General features: G+C 38.0%; 1 protein-coding gene across 1 annotated transcript in view; it reads left to right on the top strand.

Moving 5' to 3' along the window:
- The first annotated feature begins 4,982 nt into the window (after positions 1-4,982).
- The window catches only part of IL1RL2 (interleukin 1 receptor like 2), a 31,051-nt gene continuing 17,174 nt past the window's right edge, over positions 4,983-18,859 (top strand). Inside the window, exons 1-4 of the mRNA XM_044667043.1 lie at positions 4,983-5,046; positions 7,571-7,802; positions 13,433-13,637; positions 17,277-17,439. Coding sequence (XP_044522978.1) covers positions 4,983-5,046; positions 7,571-7,802; positions 13,433-13,637; positions 17,277-17,439 — 664 coding nt within the window. The remainder of the gene's footprint in view (positions 5,047-7,570; positions 7,803-13,432; positions 13,638-17,276; positions 17,440-18,859) is intronic.

Raw genomic sequence — 18,859 nt, 5'->3', positions numbered from 1 at the left:
TCTGATTTGGCATTGGCCAAGCTGAACAAGGGGGGTTGTGAAGAACAATAGCTCCAGCTTTACTGAATCAATAGCCTCCAGTTCTGAGTGATTATAGATCATAGATATTGGATTGACAGGGTCTCCAAACCCCAATCCGTATCCTGATTATCCTTTCCCTAATTAAGATCATAGATGAAGTATTTAATACATACCTTCCTGAGTGGTCATTATATCACAACCCTTGGGGAGGGAACAAATGCAATCAGATGAACAACATGATCCAAGGCTATTTTGGAGCCCAATATTAATAATTGATCCAACCCCAGGTGAGACCTGAAAGGGTTACCCATCCACCTGACCATTTGGGGTCCTTCCTGGGCAACTGTTATCTATAAGGGGAAATTATAACATCCAGCAAGGGTGATTGGAGTTAGTTTTCCCCCATCATTGGCACCTAGGGAGAATACAGAGATACAGCTCCACCTCACCTATATCCATATCCCCTGGTAGTAGGAGGTCACCCTTTCTTTATAACACAGGTCAAGAGAGAGGGCCATTGGATTAGATGACTTCAAAGGTCCCCTCCAACTCTAAATCCAAGATCCTGGGATACTGACCATTATGTCATCAGCCATTTCCTTGAATTAAGCACAATGAAAAATCAGAGTAGAGAAAAACTTGGAAATAGATAATGTATTCCTCAAAAGCAGTTTTTTAAAGCAAAGGCAGTGGTGAAAGAATAGTGTCCTCCCCCAGGAATGGTATAGATATGTAAAACAGTAGAATCTGTGTTTGTTGTTTTGAGAGTTTAAAAACTTAATAATAGGGGACATCTAGGTGGCTCAATAGATTGGGAGCCAGGTTTAGAGACAAGAGGTCCTGGGTTTAAATCTAACCTCAGATACTTCCTAGTTGAGTGACCCTGGATAAGTTATTTAAGTTAATGATTATTTGTAGAATGTAATTGAACAACAAATTTGATCTACACACAAATAAGAATACCCTTCTTTATGTGGTAGAACTGTTTCTTGAAAAGTTATTCAGAGCGAGCTCAGGGGATTAAGAGTTAGGACTAGAGCCTGGAGGTCCTGAGGCTCAAATCTGGCCTCAGACACTACCTAGCTGTGTGATTCTGTGCATATCTCTTAACCTCTATTGTCTAGCCCTTGCCATTCTTCTTCCTTGGAACCAATACATAGAGCTGGTTCTAAAATGGAAGGTTATGATTAAGAAAAGTTATTTAGAGCCATCTGCCCAATTCAGCCATTGTGTGTATAATTTTACAGTCATTTGCAATTCTTCATCACATCATTTGGGGATTTTTGCAAGGATGCTGGAGTGGTTTGGCATTTTCTTCTCCTGTTCATTTTACATTTGAGGAAACTGAGGCAAAGAGGATTAAGTGACTTGCCCAGGGTCATATGATTAGTTTCTGAGGCCAGATTTTAACTCAGGAAAATGAGTCTCTAGTCCTGGTGATCTATCTATTGTACCACCTACCTGCCCAAATCACTACTCTGATCACATTACCTCATTATGCAAAAATCTATAGCTCCCTGTGATTTAGTTAATGAAATCCAAATTCCTTAGCTTGACATTCAAGGCTCTCATCAATCTTTCTGGCTTTATTGCAGACTATTTCCCATTCTCTACACTTTGGTCTGATCTATTATTTGCCTATTATTCAATTCCTCTACGTTTTAAAGCACAGAAGAAGAGTAATATGATAGACAGAAATGCTGAGTTCAGAGTCAGAGGACCCTCATTTTGCTTCTATCTATTTCTGTGACTTTGGACAAGTCACTTAACTTCTCTTTTCTGCATCTGTAAAATGAGTAAGTTAAACTAGATGTCTTCTAAGTCTCCTTCCAGTACCATGGAAGATCTATTATTCAATGAAAAATCTGTAAGATTGCATCATTCTTCCTCATGAATCAATACATCATGAAATGAATCAGGATTATTCACCTTAAATCACTCCCAGAGGGCGCTGTTGGAACGCAACTGTTTCTGTTTTATCAAGCTACTGACTATTTGAAGTTTTCCCATCTGAAAGACAGGAGAAAATTTCATGTTACATTTTATTATATATCTTGAGCTTCTATTGGCCCATGTATCACTGGTACACAGTTTTTTCTTCCTCTTAGGATCACAAATTTAGAATTATAAAGGAACCTCAGAGGCCAGTGATTTGACAAAAACTTTTGGGAAAGCATGGGTTTGGAATCAAGAACACTTATCTTCATGAGGGCAAATTTAGTCTCAGACCAGTTTGTGATCCTGGGCAAGTCACTGTTTCCCTCAGTTCCTCATCTGCAGGAGAAGGAAATGGCAAATCACTCCACTATCTCTGCCAAAATAAAATCACAATTAGAATAGAATTGGAATAGAAAATCCCAAATAGAATCATAAAGAGTCAGATTCTACTGAAATGACTCAACAACATCAGCAACAACCTTACTGGTTTCCTGGCCCAGGGAAAGTAACAATAATAAGTAGCAAATTCCCCTTCCTCTCTTCCAATTTCATTCTTTTTTCTAAAGTCATCTTCCTAAAGCCACAACTCATCACACTCTCCTCTCCACAAAATTTCCAGCATCTATTGAATAAAGTCTAAATTCCTTTAGCATTTAAAACCTCCCCAACCTGATTATAAACTACCTTCCCAGGCATATGATTGTATTTCATTTTATATATCCTATATTATACGTTTCCTTAATTTTGCCTTTTCTTTTCCTATTTCCATATCTTTATTTCATTATCTACTCCTATTGTATTTACCCAAAACAGATCTGACAGGTTATATCAAACTGAAGAGGCTTCAAACACAAGTCGAGTCATGAGGCTATTTGTGCCAGGACCCATCTAATAGGCAGATGCTATTAGCAGGCCACAAACATTTACTAAGTTCCTATACTATGCTAAACTTTGGAGAGAGAAATTCAAGCCAAAAGAATATTTTTCTTTCAAAAAGAGAAGTGGGTAGAGTATAGGGCATGGAGGCAGAAAGATTTGAGTTTGAATGCCACCTTCACACACTCTCATAACATTTCCTCATCTATAAAATGGGGACAGTAACAGCGCCTACCTCGGGGTTATCGTGGCGATCAAATGAGGTAACATGCAAAGTTACTTACAGAGATCCCAGACTGGAAGTCTCTGACCCAACTCCACCCCACATACACACCTGACATCTATAGCTCTGGGGGCTGGAGTAACAGGAAGCCTAGGGGGGATACTCTAGGGGTGAATTCTACCCATATCTCCAAGAGGAACTGGAAACTGGAGGTCCCTGTGAGAGGCTGGGAGGGGTGTCTGAGTCACTCAGATGTCTAGTAGATCCTCCAGGGAGGGGAAGTAGATCCCTTAAGCTCTGCAAATCATTCCTTGTTGATACAAACCATTTTTTAAAAATGTTAACTGGCTATTAGCTAACTAGGCTAGGGGGAACTAGGTTAAATTTTTGGTCCACAGCAACTCACTAATACCAACTGCTAACCTATAGAACAGTCAGGAACCTGGAAGGTGAGGTGGTATGTATTGGTGTGGAATACATACCAATAAAATTACAGCTACTCAAAAGCCATGTGGTACCCTGGAAAGAGTGCTGAACTTGAATTTGGGGGATTTGAGTTCAAATCCTGGTCTTCCACTTACTGGCCATGTGGTTTTGACAGAGTCATTTCATTTCTCTAGGGCTCAGTTTCTCATTAGTGGTTGGATTAGAAGACGTCTAAGGCCTCCCTTTTCCATTTAAATCTATGATGCTTTAAAGTACTGTAATTTGGTTGGGGGCTCCAAGACTAGGGCACGTGGTTAACTTTTAGGGAAGAAGCGCAGAGAACAATTCAAGGAATATTATTTCATCCCTTAGCCTCTCTTCCTTGTCTCACTAGACCCTCTGGCGCAAGGAGAATCTCTGTTTAAGGCTGACAAAGTGATTTGAGCTTCCAAGTTTGCTTTTTGATCTTGCCCAGTCACGCCCATTTAAATGAAGACACTGGGAGAGGCCCAGGCAGCTACTCTCTTCGCAGACAAATGAGGAAGCTGCAACAGCAAGGGAGGCTGAGAAGCCTGCTTCTGGACTCCTTGGATGGAAGGAGGTGGTGCCGGCTTCCTCCAGTGCGTGTGGGGGAACAGGTGTATGGAGGCTGACCAGTGAGTGAGAAAGGGACTTGACAGTGGAGGGGGAAGGAGAGATGGCTGGTGGGGAGGGCTCTAGCGCAGCCTTGGGGTTCGGACCTTGTTATGGAGGCACTTTTCCCCGAGGCTCCAGAGATCCTGACTCAAGTGTGGATGTAGGCAGGTGCTCCTTAGAGTAAGAAACATAGATCCAAAAAAGAAATGTGCCTGGGGGAACACAGCCCGTGTTATCCCCCCCCATAGAGCCCCAATATTCATTCTATATTTGTGGGAATTGGAATGATGGCAACTTTGGGGGACACTCTAGAGGGTGAGTTCTACATGCATCTCTTGAGGTACTACAAACACTAAGATTTGGTGCAAAGCGAGGAGGGATATCTGAGCCATTCTTGAGTTGGTTGGGGCATCTAGTGGCCTCATCTGTTATCTTAGGACCCTGGAGAGGAGAGGATCTTTTAGGATTGGGATGTATGTCCAGGGCTGGGTTGGGGGAGAGGAGAGAAAGGAGAGAAAATATCAAGAGGGGATTTTTTTTTTGGAGAGGAAACTCGGGGTAAACTACTGGGGATTTAGGGTGGAAACAATTCTAACATTTGTCTTCAGTGCACAATGCAGCGTATTGGAACTAGGGTTCCCTTGGAGGAGAGGGCTAGGCAGAATCCAGCTTTGCCTGAACACATTTCTCCAGGGGCACAGAGGCAGTCTTCCAGCTGCAAACATCTTCACCTCTGGTTGGTTCTCTGGAGCCCCACCCTTTGGCTCTGGCTGCGTCCTAGGGCTCCTAAAGCCGGAAAAGCTGAATGACTCGATTTCTAGAATTGGCTTCTAAGCACAACTTGTCTTCTTTGTGACCCAATATGGTGATTTTGTCTTGGCTTCTTCCTGGTTTCATCTTAGCTTTTCTTCACGTTACCAGAGCAGGTAAGTCTAACAACAAATAAAAATTATAAAAACTTGCCTTATATACCATACCTTTCAGAATCTCCCCACCTATTGGAACTCTAATATATTAGTCAGTGTCCCATGACAGAGATCTCCATCAACTAGAACTTTGAAGGGAGGAGCACTCTGACCAAAAATTGGTGTGATTATAGGATCTGAGTTAAAAAAGACCTTAAAGATCATTTAATCCAAGCACCTCATTTTTCTGATGAGGAAACTGAAGCCTAGAGAGTTTAGGAGACTTGTCTGAGGCCACACAGGTAGTAAATAATAGAGCAAGAATTTGAACCCAGATTTTCTAGACCTCCAATCAGGGCTCTTTACAAGCTGAGTTGAGTTCCTGATGGTATAGCTCCACCCTTGGTGAAATGGAAAGGACTCATGTTGGAGGAGAACTCCACTTAAATGATGAATCAGATATTATGTTGTTATTTTATAGAGATATGATTGAGTTGATATCACAAGATCTAGTGCTGGTAGACCTAAGAAAGTTTAACCCCTGATTTACAAACTGGTTATATATCTAAGAGTTTGTCAATTTGGAATCAGAGATCCTGAGTTTGAATTCTTAAATGTTAAAGAAAGTGTGTATAGTATTAGAGTTTTTTTCTTAAATTACACATTGGTCCTCATACCCATCAGATTAGCTAATGTGACAAAACAGGAAAATGCTACATGCTGGAGGGGATGTGGAAAAGTTGGGACATTAATACACTGCTGGTGGAGCTATGAACTGATCCAACCATTCTAGAGAAAAATCTGGAACTGTGCCCAAAGGACCACAAAACTATGCAGATCCTACTAGGTCTATATATCCCAAAGAGATTAAAGATAGGGGGGAAAAGCCTACTTGTATAAAAATATTTATAGCAGCTCTTTTGGTGGTGACAAAGAACTGGAAACTGAAGGTTGTCCAACAATTAGGGAAGGGATGAATAAGTTGTGGAATATGCTTGTAATGGAATACTATTTTGCCCAAAGAAATGTTAAACAACATGATTACAAAAAAACCTGGAAAGACTCTTGTAAAGTGATGCAAAGTGAAGTAAACCAAACCAGGAGAATGTATGATGATCAACTGTAAATGATTTAACTATTATCAACAAGGCAAGGACCAGAACAACACCAAGAGATCCATGACCAAAAAAAAGATATCCTCTATTATAGATGGAACAGGGTCTGGATGCAAACTGAACCATACCATTCTTTACTTTATTTCCTCATTGATCTTTTCTTTAGTGTAAGCAATATGTGTCTTCTTTCACAACATGATGAACACTTAAATATGTGTTACAAGAAGATATATGTACAACTTATATGATAGCACTCTTTTGGGGAGGAGGGGTGGGAAAGAGAGAGAGAAAGAGAACATGGATTGAAAAATTTACAAATATTCAAATATCAAAAATTCAGAATATCAGAAAACAAACATTAAAAAATTGTATTAACATGATTTTTTTTAAAATTCCAAACTGCTTTATACATGACAAAAATGAACAGATCTTAAGTCTGGATACGAGTTTAGTTATTGTATTATTAACATTTACTATGTTAAATCAGTCAAGTTATTTGAGATCATATGTTGAAATCATATTGAGATCATATGTGGCATACATATGGTAATACAGTAATGAAAATAATCTTCCTACTATGTCAAACCCTATAAGGGTTAAGTAGAAAGAATACATATGTCATCTTGAGGAAAGACAAAAGGAAGTATAAAATAGAAGTGGTTAGTTTCAGGAAAGTAAGGAATTTATTTTAAAATGTACTGGTGTTTGGAAGAGTGTTTTCTGAGGAAAATAATATAAAAGGAAACCTTAGAATTTGATACACCCAAGTGTCAAATTGCGAGGAAGGGACATAGAAAAATAGAATACTTAAAAGAAGATATGATTAATCAATAGATTAAATTTTGTTTAACCCATACCTTCTATCTTAAAACCAATAATAAGTATTGGTTCCAAGACAGAAAAAAAGCAGTAAGGACTAGGCAAATGGGGTTAAGTGACTTGCCCAGGGTCATACAACTAGGAAGTTTCTGAGGTCAGATTTGAATCCAGGACTTCCCATTATCAGATCTGGCTGTCAATCTAATAAACTTCTTAGCTGACACAGCAGATTAAGTTTTATGCCAGATTTGGAGATGGTCAGAGACTTAGCTTGACAACATGAAAGATGTCACACCAGGGTAGTTGTATCTGTGGAAGTGAGAGGAAGTAAATAACATATATCTGACATCTTTGAAGATCTTCAGGATCTCATGCAACTAACTGAAACTTCCTCTGATTATGTCCTTACTTTCAGACTTTTACTTTAATTTTAACTGTGAATGATCATAGACCAAACAACACAAATCATTAGCTTCCGAGAGAACTCTCGTATTGGCCAAAGGATCAAGAAAAGGCATTGTGGTGATGAATAAAATAGAATGAATAAAAGAAAGAATTAAGGAATTTCTTTGGAGCTCACCCTTCCTCTTTTTCTCCCCCTTTTCCAATAGAAGAGTGCAAAGTCACCAAAGCAAGTAGACATTTTGTGGCAGGGCAGCCTTTTGCTCTTTCTTCCACAACCAACACAGTGAAGTGCGGTAATGGAAATGTAACTTGCTATAAAAATCCTAGCAAAACTCCAGTAACTACAAACAGAAATTCCAGAGTCCACCAATATCTGAACTGGATTTTATTTCTTCCTCTAACATTGGAAGACTCAGGAATATATGAATTTGTCATAAGGTAAGCTTTCAGTTTAAAGGAGAGAAATATGCTCAAAAATACTGCAGTTGTATTATTGCAGAAATGTTAGAGAAAATGAAATGCAGAAATATTAAAGAAAATGAAAGGATGAATTGAATATTGTATTCTTATTCTTTTTTGTAATATGGTTGAATTGAGATAATAAGATCCAGCATTGGTAGATCTGAGAGAGTTTTACCTATAATTTACAAACTGGTTATATATCTAAGAGTTTGTCAGTTTGGGAACTGAAATATACTTTATATAAGATCAATGCTATAAATATTGATTAGATTCCTATATAGACTATTTGGCGGTAGTCAGTCATTTTTCAATTGTGTCCAACTCTTTATGACAACATTTGGGTTTTTTTTGGCAAAGATACTTGAGTAGTTTGCCATTTCCTTCTACAGCCCATTTTATGGATGAAGAAACTGAGGTAAACAGAGTTACCTGACTTCCCCAGAGCCACAGTGCTAATAAGTATCTGAGGTTGGATTTGATTCAGGGTCTTCCTTACTCCAAACCCAACACTCTATCCACCCAATTATCACTGCCCAAAAGCCATTTTAACTAATAGATGGATGGCACAGTAGATCAAGGGCCAGGCCTGAAGTCAGGAAGATTCATCTTCCTGAGATCAAATTTGGTGTCAGCCATTCATTAGCTATGTGACCCTGGGCAAGTCATTTAACCCTGTTTGTCACAGTTTCCTTATCTTTAAAATGAGCTAGAGAAGGAAATGGCAGACCATGCCTCTATCTTTTCCAAGAAAACCCCAAATGGGGTCATTAAGAGTTGGACACAACTGGAAAATGACTGAACAACAACAATAGCAGTTGCACTCTGGCATTAATGACCAATCAATCAATAAACATTTATTAAGTGTCTACTATGTGCCAGGCAGTGTGCTAAGTGCTGGGGACACAAAAAAGAAGCAAAAGAGAGTGCTTCCCTCAAAGACCTGATCATATAATGACAAAGAAACCAGCTATATGCAGGATAAATAGAAAATAACAGAGAAATACTAGAATTAAGAGGGGTTTAGAAAGGCTTCCTATAGAAGATAGGACTTAGTTGGAACTTAAGGAAGCCAGGGAAACCAGAAGACATTGAGGAGGAGGGAGAACATTCCAGATATGGAAGATAGCCAGAAAAAAAAGGCAAGATAAAGAAAGGGTAGATTATGAAGCAGAGGATTTAGTATTTGATGATGATAGGAAGCCATTCTGTTTTATTATTATTAGGAGAAGTGATATTGTTGGACTTGTGCTTTAGAAAATCACTTGTAGTTCAATGGAGGATGGAATGGAGTGGGGAAAGACTTGAAGCATGCTGATCCACCAACAGGCAATTGCAATAGATCAGATGTAAAGTGCTAAAGACCTGCCCCATGGTGGAGGCTGTCAGAGGAGAGAAGAGAGCATATTGGTTAGATGTTGCAAAGGTGAAATCAACAGGTCTTGGCAACAGATTGGAGATGAGGAAGGAGTAATATTGAGAATTTGAGGATAACTCCTAAATTTTGAGCCTAAAGGACAAGGAAGATGATGTTGACCTCTATAATAATAAAGAAGATATATGTTTGACAGGGAGGTTTCACAGGGAAAATAATGAGTTCTATTTTGGACATGTTGAATTTGTTTGATGGACATGAGTTAGAGGTGTCTGAAAGGTAGTTAGAGGTGCTAGATTAGAAATCACAGGACAGATAAATTTGAGAATCATTAGCAAGAGATGGTAATTAAATGCTTGAGATCACCAAATTAAGGAGTTTATTGGGGGAAGAAGAGAGCCAAGGGCAAACCCTATATGAAACCTATAGTTAGGAAGGATGATCTCCTTGAGGATCCATCAAAGGATACTGAAAAGGAGTTATCAGATGGGTAGGATAAGAACCAGGACAGAGTAATGTCCCAAAAACCTAAAGAGAAAAGATTATCAAGGAGACAAGCATGATAAAAGGGTCAAAAGCTTCAGAGAAGTTGAGGAGAATGAAGATTGATAAAGGTCGCTGAATTTGGCAACTGAGAGATCATTGGTAACTTTGGAAAGAGAAATGTCAATCCTTGTAATTTTGAACTCTAGATATTGGGAATGTGTTTTCCTCTTGTTACAGCCTAGCCTTTGGAGGAATGGATTCTCATCCCTGTCCCTTAGTTAGGCTCCTGGAATGGTGAGAGTGGTATTGACGGGAGGAAAGGAGACGAAAAGACTCCATGGTCAGGAAAAGATTAACAGCAGTAGTCTTTTTTTTTTATTTTTTTACATGATTCATGTTTTTATTTTCCCCTTCACTCCCCCTTTAACCACCACCCCCATATGCAACATGCATTTCCACTGGTTTTAATACGTGTGATCAGTAAAGACTTATTTACATATTATTGATAGTTGCATTGGTGTGGTCAGTTAGTGTCTACATCCCCAACCATGTCCACATCAATCCATGTATTCAAACAGTTGTTTTACTTCTGTGTTTCCACTCCTGCAATTCTTCCTCTTAATGTGGGTAGCGTTCCTTTCACATACAATGGAATTTTAAGGACTGCTTTCGTCCATACAGGGACTTTCAATTCCATTTCAGGAAAATGAGTCTCCATATTTTGACACTCTCCCACCAACTGAATATTAACTTTATCCATGTTTCAGAACTGTTTTATCAATAGGCTGACTGTCACACAATCACAAAAGTTAGATATTAATTTGACTAACAATGATGAGAGTATTAGGTCTGATGAGTTTGTAGTGGTAGGATTGGACTCTCTAAATTATCATTGTACCACATGTAGCAGTTCGGTGAGGAATGGGAGTAAGGCTCAGATTTATTCTCTGAGTTCAACAAGTTTGGGGTAGCTGAAGTTTGTTGTACATCCCATTAGAAGCTTAAAAAACTGCAAATAATGATCAGTTACTGAAGAACTAATTAACTTTCTAACAACAATAATAATGATTAAATGCACCTCAGAATTCATTAATTCTTTTTCTGTCATATTCACATCCTATTTCTTCTCTTTTCTTATTTTTTCTCTATATTTTACTTTCTTCTTTTTTTACTTCCCTTTTTTACTTCTCTTTCCCCCTTTTTCTATTTCACCCTTCATTTTTCCTCTAATTCATTTTCTCTTTCACCTTTCTATTTTACTGTCTCCCTTAAATATCTGTAACATGTAATAAGCTCACATTATCATTATTTTATCTTTTGAATACTGTTTTATATACATCTCATCAATTTTTTTCAAGAGAGTTTGAATGTTTTATTATTTTGAAAACAGATCCCTTGGTTGAGTTTTTTTTGAATATGTGACCCACAAATGATTTCTCTCTTCCCCCACCCACCCAAGTTAGAGACTTCATGCAATCAGTAGTGATGGAAGGAGTTATTTTCTTTTTAACCCTTACCTTCTGTCTTGGAATCAATACTGTACATTGGTTCCAAGGCAGAAGAGTGGTAAGGGCTAGGCAATGGGGGTTAAGCAACTTGCCCAGGTCACACATCTAGGAAATGTCTGAAGTCAAATTTGAACCTAGGACCTCCCATCTCTAGTCCTGACTCTCAATCCACTGAGCCACTCAGCTGCCATCTGTGGAAGGAATTATTAAATCTGACACTGCTAGAATCATAGACCACTGTTGCCATACTGATGTATGAAACAACATGCTCAGCTGTGCCTGCCACCCTAGAAAGAAGGAGGAGGGGTATAAGAAAAGGAATTTCCAATCATTCATATATACTCACATATACATATATACATGTACATGTATGCAAGTATATATAAAATATATGTCCATGTGTAAGTCTGTCTCTATTTATCCCTTTCTTTCTTTCAATTTTTCTCTAAGTTGCTAAAGAGAGTTCAGACTAATACACACACAAGAGAAATACAAAATACTTTCATGGTATTTTGCAAGGAAAGAAACAGTAGCTGGAAGATTCAAAAATTTTCATGCAGAAAAGTTGTTTTTAAGTTGAGGTTTGAAGGAGACTCTGGACTCTCAGAAAGAAGGCCATTATAGACATGAGGGTCAGCCACAGGAAAGTTGTTTTTTTTTAATAAAACTCATTTTAATCAATCAAGCCACGTTTAATTTACAAATATAGTCCACAGCTTTTCCAATTTGTTTGCCCTAATACTCATAATATAATTATTTATTCATGTTCTTTATCATGGGGTGTCATGTATGAAGAAGAGTTAAAAGAATAGTTTCACTAGGCTGGAGTATACATGAAGGGGAGCAGTATTTAATAGCTCTGGAAAAGGAAGTTGGAGTCAGATTGTGGGGGGGCTTTAAATATCTTATAGCAGAGTTTATTTTTGATCCTTAAGATAATAAGGAATGACTGGAGTTTATCAAATGAGAGTCTGGGATATATCTGCTCTTTAGGAAAATTCTTTTGGTAGCTATAAGGAGAAATAATTGGAGAGAGAAGAGACTGGACACAAAGGGGACTGCAGGGGGACACAAAGTCAGCCACTGCAATAGTATAGGTGAAAGGTTTTGAGGGCCCCTAATGGGTGGTAGCTATGTGACTAAAGAAAAGGAGACAGATATGAGAGAATCTGTGAAGGGAAAAAATAATAATTCTCAACAACTGAAAAGATTAAGGAATGAAGGAAAATGAGGAGTTGATGATGATACCAAAAGATCCCAAACTTGGGAGACAGGAAGATGGCAGTCACCTTGACAGAAGTAAGGAAGTTCAGAAAAAGAGTCAGTAGAAGGAGTGAGATAATGAGTTCCATTTTGGAATTTTTAAGTTTGGAATACTTGTGGGACGTACAGTTCAAAGTATCTACTAAGTAGTGGATGAGGTCAAAGAAGAGAAGGGATTGTATTGATCTGGCATCATCAGCATAGAGATGAGATCACTCACAGAGAGCAAATATGTATAAAGAAAAGAAAAAAATCACTGGGCTTACTCATAGTTAGATGGCCTGATCTTGAGGATGAGACCATCATCAAAAGGGGTTCTGATAAAAAAAAAGTCAGACTGGTAGGAAGAGAACCAAGAGAAAACAGTATCTTGAAAAACCCAAAGTAAAGAAAGTAAGGAGAGGGTGGTCAAAAGTTTTACATGCTACAAAGATGTCAAAAAAGATGAGGATGGGATGGAGAAAAGCCATCAGATTTGGCAATTAAGTGATCATTGGTATTTGGAATAAGGTAATTTTAACTGAGTTGATGAGGTCAGAAACCAGACCAGGTTTCTTTAGTCAAAAACTTCTTTGTAAAAGAAAACAACCAAGCTTGAGTGTTTAAATATTTAAAAAAAAAAAAAAAACACTGACCTTCTGTCTTAGAATAAATACTGTGTATTGGTTCTAAGGCAGAAGAGCAGTAAGAGCTAGATAGTGGAGGTTATGTGACTTGCCCAGGATCACAACTGTGAAATGTCTAAGGCCAGATTTAAAATATCTTTTAATCAAATAGTATGATAAGTATGATGTTCCTCACAATCACATGGACAGAAGTTACAGTGGATGACAGAGATGGCTCTGTGACCTGTGAGGTCTTTTAAAATTTCAGTATCTTCTACATGTCAGGTACTCAATAATTATTGATTGATTGATCATCACTTATGATTCTAACTTAAGAATAATCATGTAGTAACATTGCTGTTTTACTTACAGGGATTTAGAGTGCTGTCTAAGAATCTCCATAAACCTAACTGTTCGAAATAGGAATACTGGTGGGTGTGATGATTCCAACAAAGACCTAGCTGGGCTAGCATATAACAACAACTACCAAACATTATATATAGGAACAAACAGCATTCTTAGATGCCATATAATCTCCTTCCCAAACAAAACTTTGAGCCCAATAGAGTGGTATAAGGTAAGCACTAATATTCTGATTGCCTTTTTTCTTTCCCTATGACCATTACACCGTCGTATGAGCTTCTTTTTCTTTTTTTAAACCCTTATTTTCTCTTAGAAGCAATACTAAGTATCAGTTCCAAGGCAGAAAAGCAGTAAGGGCTAGATGATTAAGTGTTAAATGAATTGCGCAGGATCACATAACTAGTATCTGTGATTAAATTTCAACTCAAGACCTCATTCAGCCAAATGTTTCATAATATCTAGAGCCAAATTTAAGTTTTAAGGTAGGACTGATAGATTTATTTAAAACCACAGGATCATAACAGGCATCAAATAACTGAGCCCCATCTCATATCAAGAAATTCACTTTTATTTTTGGTGACATTGGTAGGTCATTAAGCATTTAGATCTCACCGTAATTTAAGACCATTCCTAAGATGTAAAAATATCACATGAGACAATTTCAACAAAATTGTTTTGTAAAAAGTTGAGCCCGAGAAATATTCTGTTATTAGCTGAATTCACTTGGTATAAAAAAAGCATATTGTTTTTCCTTGGAAACTGAAGTGATCTGAACTACTGAAAAACACCCTGCTCTGAGTAAAGAAACTTGCATTTGAATCTTGACATTGACACTTGGGAGCTATGGGAACTACACCAAATGTGCTGGGGGCCTTCCCCCTAATGTCTCTTGACTTTGCATGGAGACTAATTAGTACACAGGCTAACCATCATTTCTAATGTGTGACTAACCCTTTTTTTCTCCCTCAGTCATATCATGACATCATCTACACCAGTTTTCTTATAGAATTGCTCATTTATAATATTTTGCTGCCTTCTCTCCCCCACTATGCACTTCTCCATTAACATTTGAGTGATCATTAATTTCAGTTCCTTAGAAAATGTGGTATTTCTTGTCTTATAGCCTAAAACATCACCACACAAGAATTGTGAAAACATATGGTCTCTTGTTTCATGGAGTATTGAGGTCATCGAACAAACTAGGTATAGTTTCCGAAAGCAGTCTAGCTTTCTCTCTTTCTCCCCTTTAGTTCTGGACTCACCTCATTGTCAACATTCTGTCTCTTCAAGATATTTGTATTGATGGCCAAGTGCTATGAACTGTCTTTTCAACCATGTTTTATAATCTGGACAATACTTATTTCTTCCATACGATTTTTCCTATTTGCTTAGCTAAACCATACTCTTTTGGGTAATTATAGACCTCATGTAGGAAACTCATTATTTCACAGCTTATGCAATCAACACAGTGTCATCAGTAAACAAGGAGCATCTAGAAGACCTCACCATCCCCTGGGAATTTCATTAATTTGGTCTCTATCTGTACATCCTCCATCATAGTGACAGACACTTGGGGTGAAAAAAGATAATTCTGATAAATGATCCTCTAGTTATTCATGTCAATCCATGAATGGAGGATTACCAATGGGGATTACCTTTGGTAAATCTTTCAAAGCATTTTGTACAATTTGTATAATTTTGACACCACACATTGGTGGAAGGTAGTCTTTAAGATATTGATTTACTCCATTGAATCAAATACTTATGTGTAGTAAATAAACACTAAATACAAAGGGCTTGTAATTTTTAAACTTCTGAGCCATTGTATGACTGTAAAGATGTGGTGTCTTTTTATGAAACCAGCATGTTCCCTTTTCTAGTTTTCACTAAAGTTCCCTTAGACATTTGTATTAATTATCCTCTTTAATAGGTTGTAGAGTTGTGAAACAGGTATATAAATCAGTATCTATTCATATCTTCTCAGTCACTTTTTTGGGCAGTCATTTTCCCCCATGTTTTGATTATCTTCCCTTGTTTTAGGGGCCTTGAGAATGAATTCTTTAACATCCTCAGAACTGTGTCCCTTCAAGCACTGGTATCCTATATACACACAAAAATGGCCACTCTTACCATCTTTGTTTTCTTTGATGCCATTTTCACTTTCTCATGTAGCACACAGGGAATGGAAATATTTCATTCCAGATTAAGTGATTCCACTCTCCTTGATGGTGAGAAGAGTATGATACAAATTTTTTTGCCAATATTTTTCATCTTTCATGTCCTACTAGTTGTATTCCGAAAGGTTCTAGGAATAACTTGGCCTAATTAAGCCTTTTGCCAAGCTTTGTTGATGATTTGTTTTTCCCTCCATTACCTCATTGTTTTATGACATGCTATTTTTCATAACCTTCCACCACCCTACTCCATTAAATGTTGACAAAATAGTCCACATTTTAAATGATTATTTCTTTTGACTGCCTTATTTTTTTCCTTGGCTAGTTTCTATGGTTTCTGTGGTATCTATGATCTTTGATTCTCCTTGGTATGGAAAGTGATTTCCACTGCTTAAATGTTTTTAGGAAATGATTATAATGATGATAACTGTTATTAATGTCTGTCCTTCCAACTATTTTCTATTTTTTGTAACCACAAGTGGATTAGTATAGAAATATACACTCATTTGCACAGGTAAACAGCTTTAAACTCTACTGATTATTTTTGCAAATGATGATATCATCTTCATTTTACAAAGAAACTGAAGCTCAGAGAAATTGATTTGACCAAGATCATACAGTTCATAACTAGTAGAGTTTCAATAGAAACACTTCTCTTTGATTCCAAACCTAAGGCTCTTTCCAATTCTTTGCCACTTTTACTTCAATCTACCTTGTGAACCCATTTCTTTTTTTTTTAACCCTTGCTTTCTATAGTAGTATCAATTCTAAGAAAAACAGCAAAGGCTAACAAAGGTTTAAATAACTTGCCCAGCACCACACAGCTAGGAAGTGTCTGAGGCCAGATTTGAATTAGAGGTCATTCTGACTCCAGGCCTGGTTTTCTCTCCACTGCGCCACCTAGCTGCTCCTAGTCCATTTCTTTTTACTATCATAGAGTCATAGAATTGTAAAGCAGAAAGTGACTCCAGATCATCTAGTCTAGTCCCTTTGTTTGACAGGTTATGAAGCTTAGTGGCAGATATGAAGCACAAGTCTCATGACTTCAAGTTCTATTCCCTTTTTTCTATATCACATTGGCTTTGTTGTTGACCTTTTAGATATCTTGATTCACTCTGAGACTTTCTAATTAGCCTCTCTGCATAGTATGCCAGCTATCCATTCTTGTGAGGCAGTGTAAGAATATAATTGATTAAGTCCACATATCCAACTTGTTAAGCCAGAAATGTGTCTATTTTCAGGTGCTATGATAGCCTGCCATGTTGTAGTAACTTTCTGACTTTGGCTTAGTATTTTTCCATTTCTCCTGTTATCTATTCCATTTCCCTTGATCCTTAACTCCAGTACCTTTTCTCCTTTCTTTCCTGTTAGGGACTACTGATTGCCTGAATTAGGCTTAAGTCTTCCTTTTCTTTCTGAACTTTAATACAACCATGGCTCCTGATTTTATAAGCACCTCCCTCATCAGGGACAGCTTTAAGTTCCTTCTGAGATTTGTACCAGCACTTCTGTCTTAGGGAATCTAGAATTCCTTTCCTCTTGGTACTGATAGACTGTTCAATCTTATGTCAGAAACCAACACTTACACTTCCTTTATATTCCCCATAATCCCTACAACAATACTAAATACTGTAGTAACTCAATAACCTTGCTGACCCAAAATGAATTTTTGTATTTAGGAATGTAAACCTATTGAAGATAAAAAGAAATTTGTGCCTATTGAATCTGATCTCTATATTCATAATACAACAGCTGAGGATGCAGGAATTTATTTATGCAAAACAAAGCTAACATACATGGGAAAACAGTATGACATTTTAAATAGAATTTCCACAACACAACGTAAGTATGATATAATATGAAACGTCTTTTTCTTAGAGTATTTGCAAATGCTTATAGTGCTTCTGCTTTCCATTGAGCTTCATTTGAATGCCAGAATATTTATGTGATGTTATTTGCCAAAACTTCTTTTCCTAGCCAGCCAGCAAACAAGAATCTGAAATTATCCTTCCCAAAAATAATGGGGAAAAGTATTGGATGATATAAGGGAATCACAGAATTTTAGAATTGGAAGAGACCTCAGCAGTCTAGTCCAACACAAGCACAAAAGGGTTATTCCCTATAACAGTGATGGCAAACCTTTAAGAGATGGAGTGGCTGGCCCCAACCCCATCCCACCCCCCAGACCAAGTACCATGCTTGTGCCATTACCAGAGACTGAGGGTTGTGCCCCTCCCCATCAGCACATGCTGAGTGTGCCCCACCTTACCCCACCCAGAGGAGGGAGGAAGCACTCCCATTGGGCTGCTGGTTAGAAGGATGGGGGAAATGAGGAATGTCTTCAACACAGTATAGTGGCTTCCATATCCCACTCCCTTCAAGCTCTGCCATCTGTGAGCTTCCCACCTTGCCCTCTGTGTGCTCCCATTGGGCTGCTGGGCAGAGGGGAAGCAGATGTGAAAAAATGTTGTCAGGAGTGGTAGAGAGGGGGAGGGGAGCAGCTCTGCCTGAGTCCCTCTGCCTTTTTTAGTAATGAACTTTGGAAGGGAAGTTGGGGGGCAGTCATGTGCCCACAGAGAGCACTCTGCATGCCATCTTTGGCACCCATGCCATAAGTTCACCATCACTGCCCTATAACATACCTCATAAGTGATTGTCCAGGCTCTGCCTGAAGACTTCAAGGAGGAAGGCCTTACCACCTCTTGAGACAGCCTAAGGATGACTTTAATGGTTAGGAAGTTTTTCCTAAGATCAAGCCTAAATAAACCTCTTTGCAAATTCCACCCATTGTTATTGGTCCTTAACCTCTGGGACTAATTGGGGGGGTGGAAGTCTAGTCTTTTCTTTACATGGCAGACTTTTAAATACTTGAAAACAATTCCCTCCAGAGTCTTTTCTCCTGGATAATCATACTACTTTCCTTCAACCAATCTTCATGAGATGGGATATAAGGGTTCCTTATCAACCAGGTTGCCTTCTTCTAAACCCTCTTTAGCCAAACAATGTTCTTAAATCATGACACCTAGAAGTGAACACAATATGAGGTCTGATAAGACTAAAGACCAATGGAGTTAAAATGTCTCTATGCTCGGAAACCATGACTTTCTTAATGAAATCAAAGATTAGAAAAGCTTTTTTGGCTGCCATATCACATTGTTGACTCACATTGAGATTGTGACCCATGAAAATGTGAACTTTTTTTAGAGCTATTATCTATCAATGCTGACCTCATATTATGATTGTGAAGATAATTTTTGTTTGA

This window comes from Gracilinanus agilis, chromosome 3 (genome assembly GCF_016433145.1).
Source record: "Gracilinanus agilis isolate LMUSP501 chromosome 3, AgileGrace, whole genome shotgun sequence".
NCBI lineage: Eukaryota > Metazoa > Chordata > Mammalia > Didelphimorphia > Didelphidae > Gracilinanus > Gracilinanus agilis.
The sequence above is the reverse complement of the archived record's forward strand: the minus strand, read 5'-3'. Positions and strand labels throughout refer to the sequence as shown.